This window comes from Camellia sinensis, chromosome 12 (genome assembly GCF_055761805.1).
Source record: "Camellia sinensis isolate YWXY chromosome 12, ASM5576180v1, whole genome shotgun sequence".
In the NCBI taxonomy this organism is placed as follows: Eukaryota; Viridiplantae; Streptophyta; class Magnoliopsida; order Ericales; family Theaceae; genus Camellia; species Camellia sinensis.
The window spans coordinates 87,606,110-87,624,469 of record NC_138972.1 but is presented as its reverse complement, the minus strand read 5'-3'; the positions used below and the strand labels follow the sequence as shown (position 1 = coordinate 87,624,469).

General features: G+C 34.9%; 2 protein-coding genes and 1 long non-coding RNA gene across 3 annotated transcripts; 2 read left to right on the top strand and 1 right to left on the bottom strand.

The window, feature by feature from the left end:
• Positions 1-2,092: 2,092 nt before the first annotated feature.
• LOC145803719 (ATP-dependent DNA helicase PIF1-like) lies at positions 2,093-3,517 on the top strand. The gene is made up of 2 exons (XM_082897045.1): positions 2,093-2,387; positions 2,757-3,517. Exons 1-2 carry the CDS (start codon positions 2,093-2,095, stop codon positions 3,515-3,517), a joined length of 1,056 nt encoding a protein of 351 aa, XP_082753171.1.
• Positions 3,518-4,135: 618 nt separating this feature from the next.
• Positions 4,136-4,922, top strand: LOC145804205 (uncharacterized). Its single transcript, XR_014345833.1, has 2 exons — positions 4,136-4,392; positions 4,479-4,922. It is a non-coding gene; the product is annotated as an uncharacterized LOC145804205 (long non-coding RNA).
• A 3,143-nt stretch (positions 4,923-8,065) lies between these two features.
• On the bottom strand, positions 8,066-18,043 carry LOC145803718 (uncharacterized). The gene is made up of 2 exons (XM_082897044.1): positions 17,939-18,043; positions 8,066-8,629 (listed from the first exon to the last, which is right to left on the bottom strand). The coding sequence occupies exons 1-2, from the start codon at positions 18,041-18,043 to the stop codon at positions 8,066-8,068; spliced, it is 669 nt and encodes a 222-aa protein (XP_082753170.1).
• Positions 18,044-18,360: the final 317 nt, after the last annotated feature.

Below are 18,360 nucleotides of genomic sequence, written 5' to 3'. Positions count from 1 at the left end.
ACTCATACCGTTTTGTTTTACGAAATCTTATTTATACACAAATATTCGTAGGTCTACTCCTATAAATCGATTTTTTCAACAAGATCTATGTACTGATGATGAATTAGAAGATTTGCCTACGAGTATATCAATTGACGCCCAGGCACACAAAGATTCTTGCCGCCATTATCTTGGCAAGATGGATGTATTATGTCCTTATTGTTCAGCCTTACATTGGATGGATGAAAAATTGACAAAATCATCTATAAAGCGTCCCTTATTCGGAACTTGCTGTTAGGAAGGAAAGATTAGGCTACCTTTACTTATTACACCCCCTCCACCACTTTAGGCATTGTATGATGGGAATAATGATCAATCAAAATCCTTTCGAAGTTATACTCGAGTGTACAATGCAGCCAATGCTTTTACGAGTCTTGGTGCTACATTGGATCCTAGAGTACTCAGTGGAAGGGGCCCTACATCATTCACAATTCATGGGGAATTGCGACATCGAACAGGATCACTACAACCACAACCAGGGCAGGATGCGAGTTATGCTCAGCTGTATATCTATGACCCTTATTCAGCTTTAGAAATTCGTAATCGTAGAAATCCTAACTTGAGAAGGGATGTTCTCAAAACTATTCAGGATAGTTTGTTGCAAGTCAATGCATTTGTAGATTAATATCGCCTGGCTCATGCCATTTTACATCAATTAGACTCGGCAGGACATAATCTACCTGCTCATCTTCATTATAGTTCAACAACTGATCGACGTCGGTATAACCTACCAACTACAGATGAGATTGCAATTGTAATACCAGGTGATGGAACAGAGGTAAATGGAATGAGAGATATTATTTTACATTTCCGAGGAAATAATGAGTTGATGCAAATTAATGAATGTCACCCAGCATACTTGCCATTACATTATGTTCTATTATTTCCATATGGTGAGCTTGGATGGGAACTTGAGTTGAAATTGTGGAATGTTCAGTATGATTGACCTTCAACTGATTGACTTACTCAAATGAATTTTTATAGTTATCGTTTGTTTGAACGACCCACAGAGTATTCAACAATTTTGAGAGGTGGGAAACTATTTCAAGAGTTTTTGGTAGATGCTTGGGCTGCAACTGAGCAAAATCGATTGACATACTACAAGCTTAATCAAGGGAAACTTTGGGCTGAGCTTTACCAATAGTTGTCAGATATGGATCCAGATTATGTGCGACCTGGACAAATTGGTTAAAGGTTTGTTTTGCCATCTTCATTTACTGGTAGTCCTAGACATATGTTTGAAATCTTTCAAGATTCAATGGCTATCACACGATACAACCAACACCCAGATATTTTTCTTACCATGACTGCAAATCCCAATTGGCCAGAAATTACTTCAGCATTATTACCATATCAAAAACCTATTGATCGTCCTGATTTAATTGCCCGTGTTTTTGAGTTGAAGAGAAAATGTTTGATGAAGGAGATAGAAACAAATAAAGTGTTTGGAAATAAAGTTGCACATGTTTTTACAATTGAATTTCAAAAACGAGGCCTCCCTCATATGCATGCACTTTTATTTCTCAAGAGTCTAGACAAAATTCGGACATGTGCTCAAGTAGACAAATTGGTCTGTGCAGAATTTCCAGACCCAAAAGATGATCCTATGCTTTTTGAAACTATCAAATGTTGTATGGTACATGGACCATGTGGTGCTCGAAATCCGCAAGCACCATGTATGGAAAATGGTAGATGCACTAAGAGATACCCTCGAGCTTTCATAGAAACAACAACTATGGATCAAGATGGATACCCTATCTATCGTCGTCGCAATAATGGTCAAGTACATACTGTGAGAGGGCAAGAAGTTGATAACAGGGATGTCGTACCATACAATGCATATCTTTCAAAACTTTTCAACTGTCATATAAATGTGGAAGTTTGTGCCGGAATGAGATGTGTCAAGTATATACATAAGTACATTTATAAGGGTTATGATCGTACAACGATGGTGTTAGGAATGATAAATGAAATTCAACAATATCTCGATGCAAGGTATATTGGACCTCCAGAAGCTACTTGGCGAATATTTGGTCATCCTTTGCATGTAGAGATGCCAACAGTTGTACGATTGGCACTGCATTTACCTGGAATGCATCGTGTTGTTTTTAACCCAGAAGAGTCATTACAAACGATTCAATCTAGAGCTGCTCAACAAATGTCAACTCTTACTGGCTTCTTTGCATATTGTGCTGCCAGTGAAGATGAATGTCCATTCACTTATCAAGAATTTCCACAACATTTTGTTTGGCTCAAGTCAGAAAAGAGATGGAAATCAAGAGAAAGGGGATATGCAATTGGTAGAATGTACTTTGCTAGCCCTAATTGTGGCGAAAGATTTTATCTACGTTTGTTACTAACCGTTGTCAAAGGACCAAAGTCGTTTCAGTCTTTACGCACGGTCGATAATGTTGTGCATGATACATTTAAATTAGCATGTGTTGCAAGGGGGCTTTTAGAAGATGATGAAGAATGGATACAATGCTTGAAAGAGGCTGCAGTCATAAAAACTGGATATCAATTGAGGAGATTGTTTAGTATTATTCTCACCCAGTGTTCTTCACTAAATCCATGTGCATTATGGAATCAATTTTCAACGCATATATGTGATGATCTTGCACATAAGATTTGTACATTGTTTGTCATTTCTAAACCAACTGAGGCTCAAATTGAAGATTATGGTCTCCATCTTTTGAATCAAATGCTTCATGAATCAGGCAAAAGTTTAATTGACTTCCCACCCATGCCACAACCTACTGCAAATTGGAGTGCAGTAGTTGGTAATCGATTGATAGTTGAACATCAACAACTGCAGAGTAAGGCACAACATGAAGATCCACAAATTGCTATTGATTGTCTTAATAATGGACAGTGGAATGCTTATAATACAATCACTTCTTCAGTTTTTCAAAATAAAGGAACTGTTTTCTTTCTGAATGGGGGTGCAGGAACAGGGAAAACATTTCTATACAATACGATTGCATTAAAATGTCGTAGCCTTGGGCATATCGTTGTTACTGTGGCTTCGTCTGGAATTGCATCACTGTTACTGGTAGGAGGTTGCACTGCACATTCAACATTTTCCATTCCGTTAGATGTATTGGAAAATTCACTTTGTGGGTTTAGCAAACAATCATTACAAGCTGAGTTATTTAGAGAAACAAAACTCATAATTTGGGATGAAGTTCCTATGCAACATAGACATTGTGTTGAGGCGGTTGATCGTACATTGAGGGATATTTGTGATAGTGAAAAGCCATTTGGGGGTATTACTGTTGTTCTTGGAGGAGACTTTCGACAAATCTTACCAGTTATACCCAAAGGAGTTCGTGAGCAAATTGTGAATGCATCATTAAGACACTCTGTTCTATGGAAGCATATATATATCTTGACTTTGGATTTGAATATGCGCTTGAATCATGAAGGCCATGAAAATTCTAATTTTGCAAAGTTCTTGATGGAGGTAACACTACTTTAACCTGTATTATATAGATTATTTTAAATTAATAAATTGTGTTTACACTTACTTTTTTATTGATTTCACTTTTTTTAGATTGGGACCAATCCTCAAGAAATCGTTAACCTTCCATCAACAATACACAAATGTCAAGATTTGAATGAATTACTTTCTACAGTTTATCCACAATTGAATATGATAGAGACGTCAACCCCAACATTTTTAACTGAACGCACAATTCTGTCTGCACGTAACGATGATGTCAGTGACATTAATACTACTGCGTTGAATATCTTTCCAGGGAGATTATATACTTATCTTGCAGCAGATAAAATGTCTGAAGATAATGAAATTGATCCTACCATTACAAATAGATATCTTAATGAATATTTAAATTCATTGGATCCCCCTAGGTTGCCAACTTTTAAGTTAGAGTTGAAAGTGGGTTGTCCTATAATATTGTTGAGAAACATTGCACCGAAAGATGGACTATGTAATGCAAGATTGATGGTTACTAGGTGCGGCACTCGCATAATTGAAGCTCATATTTTAACTGGAGAAAAGTTTGGCAATTTGGCATTCATACCAAGGATATCTTTGACACCATCTTCTTCAGAAATGCCTTTCCAAATGACAAGACGCCAATTTCCAGTCCGATTGGCATATGCCTTGACCATTAATAAATCTCAAGGACAATCTGTGAAATTTGTTGGGGTTGATTTGCGTATACCAGTGTTTAGCCATGGGCAATTATATGTGGCATTGTCTAGATGTACATCCTTTGATCGTATAAGTATTCTCCTCCCTAAAGATAATTTGGATTCTACTACAAATATTGTTTATCTTGAAGTATTGCTGTAGTATTCTATGCAGATTAAATGACGTTTTTTTAGAAGGTAACCACGTAGATTTATTTCTGTTGATTATATAACTTTTTAAAAAAATTCAATTTAATAATAATTTGAAATTTGGACTTTTGTAGGATTGGACCGAAAAATCCATGGAGCTTAAAAGGAGAAATACAACTACCTTGCTTCGATGGGGATGTAATAAGGTAATTTCAATCTGAAAGTATTTTTACATGTATATTTCCAACAAATGTACTAATTTATATTTTTTTTGTTTCCACAAATTACCAGATTATTGTGCATATTCCTCATTGGGGATACATAAAAGTTGATACAAAGACATTTTGGAAAGTAATGTGGAGGAAGTTTGGGCAAACGCATATTTGAAGACATGTTATTGACACATCTTTTGTAAAGCATACATATTTTTGGTGTATGACAATATAATTTTTGGTGTATGACATGTTAGTGACACATCTTTTGTAAAGCATACATCTTTTGTAAAGCTTTAACCCACTTTTTGTAAAGTTTTAACCTACCCATTTGGTATATGACAGTATAACTTTATTTCTGTTTTTTATTCATTGTTTACACTTTTTTTTACTGCCTTTTATATTTTGATATGCAATATAACTTTAAATCTTATATGTCTGTTTCTTAATTTGCATTAAGATTATGGAGAGTTGTTATTTTATTTGAGTTTTGTAGAGCGTGTAATACAAGCAAAATTGTTATAAGTTCTTTAAGAAGAAAAATATTTCAATATATTTTTTTCAGTATCTTTATCAAAAAATGACACAAACTTTATAAATTTCAACATAATACGTATAAATTATAACTACATTTCAATCTTAAAATTATTTACACCGTGCCTTTAGGCACGGGTATACGCTAGTATATATATAATATATGACTGTTCAAAAATCCGTTCAAACCGACAATCCAGACTAAACCAGACCAAATCGTACGGTTTGGTTCGGTTCTATTAAGAACCAGTTCGATTTCGGTTTAAGAAATATGAGAACCGTAAATGTCACGACCCAAACCCGCCCCTATGGGTTTAGCATCGCAACCGGCCAGTAATCCGTGATTACTGAAGGCCTGCTTAACAGTAATGACAGTAATACAAAGTAAAGGGGCTGGCGGAAGCCAAAACAATAATTAAAAGGTGTCCAATGAGCTGTGACAGTCTGAATGTGAAAAGACTTTTATAAACAAACCACATTCATAAACAAAAACATATATATATGCGACACATATACAAACATCCATGTCAGGGGCCGAATCCCTAACCAACTGTAAAGTCAGGTCTAAACATTTATTACAAAACAGAGACAGAAGGGTGAAACTGAGACACCCCAAAACAGCCTTAGCTTGGACAGACTTGGAACCTCGCAGTGAGGCACAATGGTTGGCTTGACAAAACTGGAGCTTAACCTGACGCTCCTAGCATCGGTCCGGTGCCTGAACACCTACATATAAATATAACAGTGAGCTAAAGCCCAGTGAATAACAAATGCGTACAGAGGTTAAGAATGAATGCCCTTTCAGTAATAAATCAGTCATATCAGTTATATGTGGTACATCCAATAACAAATAGTACAGTAGGTCTTAATAGACCCAGCAGTTAGTTGATGGCCATCATAACAATATACAGTATTGGTTCCAAGTATTGGCACTGACAAAGATCTCTGTGACAGTAGCAGTAACAGTACAGTAACGGTAAGTTGCTATGGATGCCACAAGTACAGTTCATAAATAGGACATCATTCATTCAGTAAACAGTATCACTTCAGAAAATAGTACAGTTAATTGTTCAGAAAATAATCATCATTGAACATATCTTTACAACATTGTTACTCACAGAGCACTAGGCTATAAGCAGCTAATGAGCATCCTCGGATGCCAACCCTACACAGTTACAGAACGAACACACACTAAGTTACATACTTGGGAATCAACAACTTAGTCCCTATCTTGACTCGGTGTGGTTCTATATCAATATCCTCATTACGATGCCTTACACTAAGCCTAGGAATGCCTAGGATGGAATGAGGATGCAAAGATGCACTTTAAAACACTTTTCAGAATTTTTCAGAAAACAGGGGTCTCGCTCGAGCGTGGCTTTCTACGCTCGAGCGAGCTTTCCAAAACAGAGGGGTCGCTCGAGCGTGGACTTCCTCGCTTGAGCGGTCTGTAAAAATGCAAAAAATGTTGGATGTTGAGACACATCCTTCGCTCGAGCCTAGGTCTCGTCGCTTGAGTATGCATCTGCGCGCACCAAAAATCTGAGAGCTTGCAATCTACGCTTGAGCGAGTATTCCTTCGCTCGAGCGGAGCTCTGAACAAAATACGATCGCTCGAGCGTGGAATCCTTTGCTCGAGTGTGGAAGCCAAAATCTGGAATTTCCAGATTTGCCTCCCAAGCTCAAACCAAGCATTCAACACCTCAAAACTCAACTTTTTGGGCCAATTTTCTGGAAAACACTTAGAAACCAACAATATAACATGTTTTGAAGATCAATTTGTAAAATCAAAGCCCAAGGGTGAGTCAATTAAACACCAATTTCAAATAAACGTCAAGAACAAGATGTACATTTAACATGCATGTATTCAATTGAATTCAAAGCTTCTAACACATGATCAAATGAGTCAATCCTTCCAAAAACATGATGAATTCATGAACTACAACTAGAAAATGGACATGCATGTGGAAATTCATGAAGAACAACCTCAAAATTCAAGAATATGTACATGCATGCATGGATTAATTCTCAATTCAACACTTTAAACCATAATTTGACTCTAACCTCCAATAATCCCATGAACCATGCAAGAACAACTCAAATGTACAAATGAGAGGATGAAATCCCTACCTTAGGTCTTGAATTCCAAGTATAGAAGCTCAATTATGCAAATTCCCTTCAATTCCTCTAAGTTTCAAGCCAATCTAGGTGAACTCAACTTCTTTCCTCTCACTCTCCTCTCACCCACGGTTTGGTCTTCAAAAGATGAGCAAAAGATATGAAACTAAGCTCTAAACAATGTTTAACAAAGTGGCCCACTACAATGGCACAAATGTAATTACTTAGGTTCAATTAGTTTAGCATTGTTTAATCCAATTTAATCATTCTAAATCGAATTTAAATTAAATCTACCATAAAATCACATAAATTCTAATTAGCATGAAACACTAATCAATTTCTGATTTGATCGCCGATAAGACCTTCAATTCGCAGTTCGAAGTTAAAAATATGAATAGATCATTCTACGACAAACACATAGAAATGCAATTAAGGTAATACACATATGCAATCAATTTTGAATTTCAGTCCGATCAATTACTTATCATGCTTAATCATAGATTAGCACTAATCAGAGGTGAGGGTTGTCACAGTAAAAACGGTTTGGTTAATGGATTTTATGAAAAAAAACCACGGTTCGAACTGAACCGAACCGAATTTTAAAAGATATATAGATACATATATATATATATATATATATAATATCAAGTTTTATTTTTATTAATTGATTTTTTTGTAATTTTAATGATATTAGGATGATATAGATATGTAATGTTGAGTAATGCCTTAATATTATTAGTTTTTATCATGAGTTAAATGTAATTAGTTTGAGTAATTATTTTGCTAATATTAACAATTTATTCTTGTAAATAGAAATTTTTAGAACCATGAGTCAAAATCGAAACTGAACCGTTATTTTAGTTTGGTTCTGGTCTGGTTTTACAAGTGTAATGGTCTGGTCTGGTTCTCAAAATCACAGAACCGTTAGGATCGGTTTGGTTCTTGGATTTTCTCATAATCGAACCAATCCGGACTGTGTACACCCCTAGTTCAAGGTAGAGAGACAAGCAATCGGCAAGAAACTCATCCCCCATTGAATTGTAAATGACAGTTTTAACATGCTTCATACCAGAAAATGCTCTTTCCGTAGTCGCCGTAGAAACAAGAAGGATTGACACAAGACGAATCAATTTGTAGATCATGGCGTAATGCACGAACTTTCTTGTCAAAAATAGTTTTCGACACAAATCGACAAGGGTAGATATCTTATGAAACTTGGGATCACAAACAACATCAAGCTTATAATGCATTAATTGACATCTCAAAACATAGATGCCCTGAGAAGTGAAATCTTGGGAATAAAATTTCTTGGCAAGATTGCAAATATTATCCACATTAAAAGATTTAAAATTGCCACTAGCATCTAAAGCCAAGCTAGGAGAAAGAAGTTTCACCACCCCATCATTAAATCTATGATCTAACTTCATCAATTAAAAATAAATTGTAGAGTTGAATATGTCAAAGTGATAATAATGCTCAATTGTTATGTGATCTTATTGACGACAACGACTTGTACCCTCTTCATAAGGAGAAATCATATCATGCATCGCAATGTTATGTCGATTGCAAAATGATACCACATTTGTTGCATAAGGAAAAATTTCAAAACATTGTTAATCAAATCCATTCTCAACCAAATTAATATTAATATTACATACCATCTGTTCAAATTGACGTGTCTATCTGTCCAAATTATGAGATAAATAAGTTAAAATAATTTAAACAGATAAGCAAAAATACTAGGACAAATAGATTCAATTTGGACATATAAGCAAAAATATTAGGACAAATAGATTATAATAATTTGGACAAATAGATTAAAAATATTAAAATAATTAGGACATATAGATTAAAAAAATTAAAATAATATGAACAAATAGATTAAAAGTATAAAAATATTAGCACAAATATGTTAAAAAAATTTGGATAGATAGGTTAAAAATATTGAGAAAGATAGGTTAAAATAATTTGAATAAATAAGTCAAAAAATTTGAACAAATATGTTAAAAATATTGAGAAAGATAGGTTAAAATAATTTGGACAAATAGGATAAAAAATTGAACAAATAGATAAAAGTTTAGATGGATATATTTCTTAAACCGTTATTTGGACAGATATGTTAAAATACTAGGACATAAGCCCTGTTTGGTAGAGCTGTGGGAAAGTGCTTATAGCTTATGCATAAACAGCTTATAGCTTATAACTTTCAGCTTAAGCTGATTTTCAGCTTATTCTTAAAGCATCTCCTGCCCCACTCAAAGAATAAGCTGATTTCTGACTTCCACAAAACTATAAGCTATAAGCTATAAGCTAAACCAAACACATCAAAATAGGTTAAATTAAGCTGAAAGTTGAAATAAGCTGTAAATAATTTATGCCAAACAGGCATATATAAGCGTCCTTATGGCCCAACAAAAGCACCGTGTCCGCAATAACATATGGAGGTAGCAATGTGGATTTATCAAGGATATTCTTAGGATAAAACTGAATTAGTATTTTTCATTTAAAAATAAAAATATTTGTTTACCACTCAATTATACACCAACTACCGTACTTATGTAGTTTCTTCTTGTTGGACAATCTTCACTGTATTTAAATAGTTTAAATTCTGTTGTGTACTAAATAACAACCAGAATATAAAGAAATAAAGGAATGGAGAGAATTTGTTTGATTACAAAAATCAAACTAGAAATAAATTAATTAATTAATAAAAACAGATTTTATTTTGTTAAAAAAACAAAATTAAAATCTAATTTAAATAAAAAAATGAAACAGAAAATAAATTAAACAACTTACTTGATTAATTGTTCGAATAATAATTCTGATCAAGTCCAGTATTTGACACTGTGTCCTTAAGACAGATTCGTCCTCTCCACGGTACTTTCAGAATGTGGACGTCTATCTCCCAGGATGAAATGATCAACTACAAACAATATCAGTACTACAAATTGTTTGCCTTACGAACACACTAAGTGTTTACACTCTTTCTTTCAGAAATTAAATGCAGCAAAATGCAGAGAATTATAGCAGAAGATGGAGTACGAAAATTGGAGTAGAAATCCAAATGGGGGGCTAGTCTATTTATAGATGGATTGGTGGCCTTCCATTTTGAATTAAACAGGTACAGTACCTGTTCATTTGAATTAAACAGATACAAATCTTTTTAAGGCACTGTTTGGTTTGAAATTCGGGTGGATTTGAATTTGAACATATAAAAATGAGAAGGGCCTTGTTTGGGTGTACAGGAAAAAACCGGACTAGTTTAATTCCGGAATTAATTTAAATTCTGGATTTTATTTTATTTTTCTAAAAAATAAAATTTAATTCAAATGTTTTTGACCAAAAAAGATTAGTATTGGGCCGAACAAGCCCAACCACACACCACGCACCCGTGCCCAAGCCCAGCCTAGCTCACCCGCCCGACCGACCGGAAGGACGGCGACGACGCACGCATGTGTTGATTTTTGGGTCCAATGGGTCTAGCCCATTTTGCCCATAACCTCCCTCTCTAAAACACTTGGGTACCCCTTAGGGCACACCCCAAGTTCCAATCCCATGCCTTATAAACCCATTCAAAACTTCCCACCAAATCAATGTGAGACAAGCCTTATTCAAACCTTTAAGGATTTTCTACCAAAACTCCATTTTCATGGAGCATACTTTGGCTTCAATTTTCCATTCACTCGGTAATGGTTTTGAGCAACCAAATATACCACGTGAATCACAACGCGGCATAGAACGCGTTACCACTTTGACCCGTGAAAATCGATGCACGGGGCCCACCTAAAAAATAGACCAAACTAAGGAAAAAATTCTGATTTTACCCAAAATTTTATAACCATTTCCAACAATCCCCCACATGAATGGAATTTGATGACAACGGAAATGCAACAATATGCAGACTTTATCGAAAGAGTATAAGTCAAAAATATCTTGCATCAGGATAGGTAGCTTTCGGCCTTGAACCTTCCCTAATGATAACCTATTGGACTTACTGTCTAACCAATGGACGCAATGCCTTGAATTGTTCAGCCGTTTGTGTAAGCCAAGACAATAGATTTCACACAAAATATCTTCTAATACATCGTGGTTCTTACTGTTGTGTTTATTTTGGCCTTGAACGCTCTTGGTTTTCATGAGTGTTTCTAGAGAATTTAGCCTCTTCATTCTCATAGAACCGGCCCCAGTTCAACACTCATATTGGTGATTCTTATTGTGAGTATCTCTTTATACTCGTCTTGATTTTATGCCTCAATCAAGATATAAGTAATCATTAAAAGCAAAGCTTATCCTTATACCCCTGCATACAACATATGTTGTAGATATCACTCTCACCATAGGAATGCGTAAGGAATTTTAATCCCTTTGTGATTTCTGGCGAGCCATACATAACTTAGTTGTCCCTTTGAATTTAATTCTTGGAATCTCCAGTCATATAAGTAGGGTTACCATTATAACGACTCTTATGTAATAGGCTTTAATCTCATCTCCTTCGATGAACTATACACTAGCTCTTTTGTCAAACATTTTGTTAACGGATCCGCAATATTCTCTTTAGATTTTATATAATCTATTGAGATTATTCCATTTGACAACAATTGCCTTACGGTATTATGTCGACAGCGAATATGCCGTGACTTACCGTTATACATATGATTCTGTGCCCTGCCTATTGCATATTGACTATCACAATGAATGCAAATAGCTGGCACAGGTTTTGGCCACATTGGAATGTTTTATAAGAAGTGACGAAGCCATTCTGCTTCTTCTCCTGCTTTGTCTAAAGCAATGAACTCGGATTCCATTGTGGATCGTGCGATGCAGGTTTGTTTCGTGGATTTCCAAGAAACAGCAGCACCTCCTAGAGTAAGGACATATCCACTAGTGGATTTTGAATCTTTAGCATCCGATATCCAATTGGCATCACAATAACATTCAAGTACTGCTGGATATCGAGTAAAGTTCAAACCATGATCACGGGTGAATCTTAGATATCTAAGAATCCGAATGATTGCCTTCCAATGGTCTTCTCCGGGGTTACTAGTGTACCTACTCAATTTACTGATAGCATAAGCTATATCAAGACGAGTACAATTCATTAGGTACATTAGGCTTCCAATAATTTGGGAGTATTTTAACTGAGACACTGCATCACCTTTATTTTTTGATAAATAAAGATTGACGTCTACAAGTGTTCTAGCTAAATTCATATCATCCTTGATAAATTTACCAAGAATTTTCTCAATATAATGTGATTGAGATAATGCATATCCGTCAGATATTTTAGTAATTTTCATTCCTAATATAAGATCTGTAACCCCCATATCTTTCATATCAAATCTTTTGTTAAGCAATTACATATCATAGGTCAGTGTTTTTAACATAGACGTATTTGTCACATTTGTTTATCTTAAACCCATTAGTAAGCATTGCATGATCAAATTTTTCATGCCATTGCTTAGGTGCTTGTTTTAATCCATAAAGAGATTTTACAAGCCGACAAACTTTCTTTTCTTGCCCCAACACTACAAACCCTTCGGGTTGCTCCATATAGATCTTTTCATTTAGATCACCGTTTAAGAAAGTTGTCTTAACATCCATTTGATGTATTTCTAAATTAAACAACGCTGCTATAGAAATAAGGATGCGAATGGATGTTATTCTTGTCACAGGAGAATATGTGTCAAAATAGTCCAGACCTTCCTTTTGTCTGTAACCTTTTACTACAAGTCTTGCTTTATACTTGTCAATTGAACCATCTGCTTTCATTTTTCTCTTGAATATCCATTTATATCCAAGAGGTTTAGAACCTGGTGGAAGATCCACCAATTCCCAAGTATGATTTTGCATAATGGATTTAATTTCATTATTAACAGCCTCTTTCTAAAAAGGTGCTTCAGGACCTGTCATTGCTGCCTTAAAGCTTTGAGGTTCATTTTCTAACAAGTATGTCAGAAAATCTGGACCAAAGGATTTTGATGTTCTCACTCTCTTACTTCGTCTTGGTTCATCATCAGTTAAATCCTATTGGTCGAGACCATTACTAGCCTTTTGTGTTTGATTGTCATTAGTCTTTTGACTTTGTGTACAAGTATAAGTTCTTTTCTGTGAACTTAATTCCTGTCCTTTCTTCTAAGGAAAGACATGTTCAAAAAACACATCATTCCTTGACTATATAATAGTGCTCACATTTATATCAGGTATTTATGATTTATAAGTCAGAAACCGATATGCACTACTATTCTGAGCATAACCAATAAACACACAATCTACTGTTTTTGGTCCAATCTTAGTCTTTTTAGGAGGAACTTCAACTTTTGCCAAGCATCCCCACACTTTTAAGTATTTGTAGGAAGCCGGTCGACCTTTCCACAATTCATAAGGAGTGCTGTTGGTTTTCTTGTGGGGTATTCTGTTAAGAACATAATTAGCAGATAATATTGCTTCCCTCCATAAGTTCTGTGGTAAGCCTGAACTTAGTAACATGGCATTCATCATTTCTTTTAGAGTTCTATTCTTCTTTTCAGCAATTCCATTTTGCTGAGGAGAATAGGGTGCTGTAGTTTGGTGAATAATGCCATGTTGTGCACAAAATTCATTTAATGGTGCATCATATTCACCACTCCTATCACTTCTAACCATTTTAATGGTTTTACCAAGTTGATTTTCAACTTCTGTTTTGTAGAGTTCAAACATTTCTAAGGCTTCATCCTTACTTCTAAGTAAATAAACATAACAATATCTTGTGCAATCACCGATAAATGTTATGAAATACTTTTTGCCCCCTCTAATTTGGACAAATTTTAGATCACATACATCAGTATGAATTAATTCTAGAGGTTTGGTTTTTCTTTCAACTAATTCAAATGGAGCCTTAGTTAGTTTCGCTTCTACACAAACTTCACATTTATGATTAGGATTAATTTCAAACTTTGGTATATAATCCAAACCAATTAATCTATGCAAAGCATCATAATTTACACGTCCTAATCTACCATGCCATAAATTCGACTCAAGAATATAAACAAAAGATGTGTTATTCTTATTCATAGTAACTTTCGGTACAACTGTCATTACATTCAACTTAAAGAGACCATCACTCATGTATCCCTTACCAACATACATACCACTCTTTGTTAATACAAATTTATCAGACTAAAAAACAAGCCTAAAACCATTTTTACTTAACAAAGAACCAGAAATTAAATTCTTTCGGATGTCAGGTACATGCAGTACGTTGTTGAGGGTCAGTTCTTTCCCTGATGTCATCTTCAAGATCACTTTTCCTTGTCCAGCCACAGTAGAAGTAGAAGAATTTCCCATGAAAATTTGTTCACCATTTGTAGCCTCATTATAGGTAGTGAACATCTTCTTGTCTGCACAAATGTGACGAGTTGCTCCAGTGTCAACCCACCACTCCTTGGGATTTCCAACCAAATTAGCCTCAGATACCACAGCAGAGAGGTTGATGTCATTCACTTCGTCAAAGATGTAATCTAGTTCAGTTACACTGATCTGATTGGTGGTCTTCTTGCTTGTACTTCCATGATCCTTCCTAGGGCGGCGGCAGTCAGAAGCTTGATGTCCAGTCTTGCCACAGTTATAGCATTTTCCTTTGAACTTCTTGCTGCTATTGCCTTGTTTAGGACCGTCTCCAGTAAACTTCCTTTTTTTGTTATATGGTTTATGAACTTGTTCAACCACATTAGCCTTGGACTCAATGGGATTTTTTCCATTCTCTTTTCAGCTTTTCGGTTATCTTCCTCAATTCTCAGTCTTACAATAAGTTCATCCATGGTCATCTCTTTGCGTTTATGTTTTAAATAATTTTTGAAATCTTTCCAAGCCGGTGGTAACTTTTCCACTAAAGCAGCGACTTGAAAAGACTCGTATAGAAACATACCCTCAGAATGAATATCATGTAAAATTAATTAAAACCTTTGAACTTGAGAAATTACCGTTTGGGAGTCTACCATAACAAAGTCCAGAAATTTACTGACAACAAATTTCTTCGTGCCGGCATCCTTTGTCTTGTATTTCTTCTCCAAAGAATCCCATAATTATTTTGCTGTTTTCAAAGGACTGTATACATTATACAACATGTTGTCAAGGCCATTAAGGATGTAGTTTCTGCACAGGAAATCTGAATGTTTCCAAGCATCTATAGCGGCAACAACTTGCCGATCACTTTCACCCTCTTTAAGTGTTGGAGCCTCTTCATGGAGAAACGGGCCAAATTAAGAGTTGTAAGATAGAACAGCATCTTCTGCTGCCATCTCTTAAACTCAGTACCGTTAAATTTTTCCAGTTTTTCTCCATGAGTTATTGGTACATGAACATGGTTCTGGATAGGGACCTGCGCTGGTGTAACAATCGGAGTACCACTACCAGTTGCAGTTTTAGTTGTAGTAGCCATAATCTCTGATTACAAAAATCAGAAAAAAATTAAAACACAAATTAATTTTCTAATTACTAAAACCAGAAAATAAATTATAACACAAAATAATTTTATTTTCCTTGTTACTAAAACTAGAAAAATAAAATACCACAATAATTTTCTGTAACACAAATTAATATTCTGCAATTGTTAATGACACCAGTATATTATTACTAGTTGTCCAAGAAAAGAGACAGTATATTACTACTATCTGTCAAATAGCATAAAGCATTATTTGTTTTTCCAAGCAAAATATGTCTTTATGAAATCACAGAAAATTAAATACAATGAAGATACTAAAATGATTCTGTCTTAAGATTGTTGGACAATCTTCACTGTATTTAAATAGTTTAAATTCTGTTGTGTACTAAACAACAACCAGAATATAAAGAAATAAAGGAATGTAGAAAATTTGTTTAATTACGAAAATCAAACTAAAAACAAATAAATTAATTAATAAAAACAGATTTTATTTTATTACAAAAACAAAATTAAAATCGGATTTAAATAAACAAATGAAACAGAAAATAAATTAAACAACTTACTTGATTAATTGTTCGAATAATAATTTTGATCAAGTCCAGTGTTTGACACTGTGTCCTTAAGACAGATTCGTCATCTCCACGGTGCTTTCAGAATGTGGACGTCTATCTCCCAGGATGAAATGATCAACTACAAACAATAGTAGCACTACAAATTGTTTGCCTTACGAACACACTAAGTGTTTCGGGTGGATTTGAATTTGAACATATAAAAACGGGAAGGGCCTTGTTTGGGTGTACAGGAAAAAACTGGACTAGTTTAATTCCGGAAGTAATTTGAATTCTTGATTTTAAAATTTAATTCAAACATTTTTGACCCAAAAAGATTAGTATTGGGCCGAACAAGCCCAACCACACACCATGCACACCTGCCTGCTCGGACGGACGAACGATGCGCGTGTGGTGATTTTTGGGTCCAATGGGTCTAGCCCATTTTGCCCATAACCTCCCTCTCTAAAACACTTGGGTACCCCTTGGGGCACACGCCAAGTTCCAATCCCATGCCTTATAAACCCATTCAAAACTTCCCATCAAATCAATGTGGGACAAGCCTTATTCAAACCTTTAAGGATTTTCCATCAAAACTCCATTTCCATGGAGCATACTTTGGCTTCAATTTTCCATTCACTCGGTAATGGTTTTGAGCAACCAAATATACCACGTGAATCACAACACGGCATAGAACGCGTTACCACTTTGACCTGCGAAAATCGACGCACAGGGCCCACCTAAAAAATAGGCCAAACTAAAGAAAAAATTCTGATTTTACCCAGAATTTTATAACCATTTCCAACAAGATGGTTTTTAATTATGAAAAATTATTGCGAAACATTTTTCATTCAATAATCTCTCTTCCTCAACAATAGCTTTGTGGAACATTAACATTATTGACCAATGAAAAAAAAAATTTAAGAAAATTATATGAAATATATATATATATATATTCTTTATAAAATTCCTACTCAAATCATTAATCTAAACAGTCTACAAGAGCCTAAAAGAAAGGGAAAAAAAAATTCCCCCTACTCCTTAATGCATGTAGTACAAATGGCCGATGCATGTTATGACAGTGAAACATCGCAACAAAGGGAAACTTTATGGTACACCATTCCAAAAATATGTATCATATGCACTCTATTAAAATTAACATAATTTTATTATAAAATTTTGTAATATTAATCACTAAATACATAGCCTCGTCATAAATTAACATAATAAAATGTCCAAAATTTTGTGATTCACATAACAAAAGTTAATGACTAAGTTATGAAATCTTTGGTACACCAATTTGTAACGAGATTACGCATTTTGTTATTGATGTTACAAAATTTTTTAAAAAAATTATGCCAATTTATAATAAGATATATATGATACATACCCTTAAAAGAAAACATACATAAGATTTTCCCGCAACAAAATGTCTAACTAATTAATCATTGAAAACTTCTATTGTAGCAGAAAGTGTGTCAATTTAATTTAGACCCCTATAATTTCCACCAAATACAATACCTCGTAATTAATCAGGAAAAAATTAGTCTAACATCCCTCTCTAATTTTGGGTAATAGAAGAGGTCCATAATTTCTTTTTCTTTTTTTTTTAATTTATGTTACATTAGGTCCCTCACATCCTTTACTTCTATTTTATTCAAAAAAAATACCAACTTTATCCTCACTCTGCCCTCTTCTCTATCTATATATTTAGGTTTTCCTTCTCTCTCTCATCTATCTCTCTGATTTCTCTCTTCACAAACCCTAAAACCCAAATCCACCATCTCTTTACTTTCACACACCGTTACTTCCGCATCCTTCCACTCCGATGGTCGCTTCATCACCGCCGCCCACTTCCACTCTGACATCATTTTACCATTTATATTCTTTCTTCTCTCTCTCTACAAATTTAGATCTTTCCATCACCTTACAATCTTCTCTTCTCAAACCCTAGAACCCAAATCCACCATCTCCTCATTCTTCAACACCGTCACCTCCGCCTCCTTCCATTCCGAAGACCGTTTTATCATCGCCGACTTTGTCCATGCCTTCGACGCCAAGTTTCGAACCCCCTCCGCTGCCTTTGCGGCCACGTCCGCCCTGTTGACCTTGTCTACTACCATGAGGATGGGTTCTTGATCTATTTGTTGAAGAATAAAGAGTGGGTGATGATGGACAATAATAA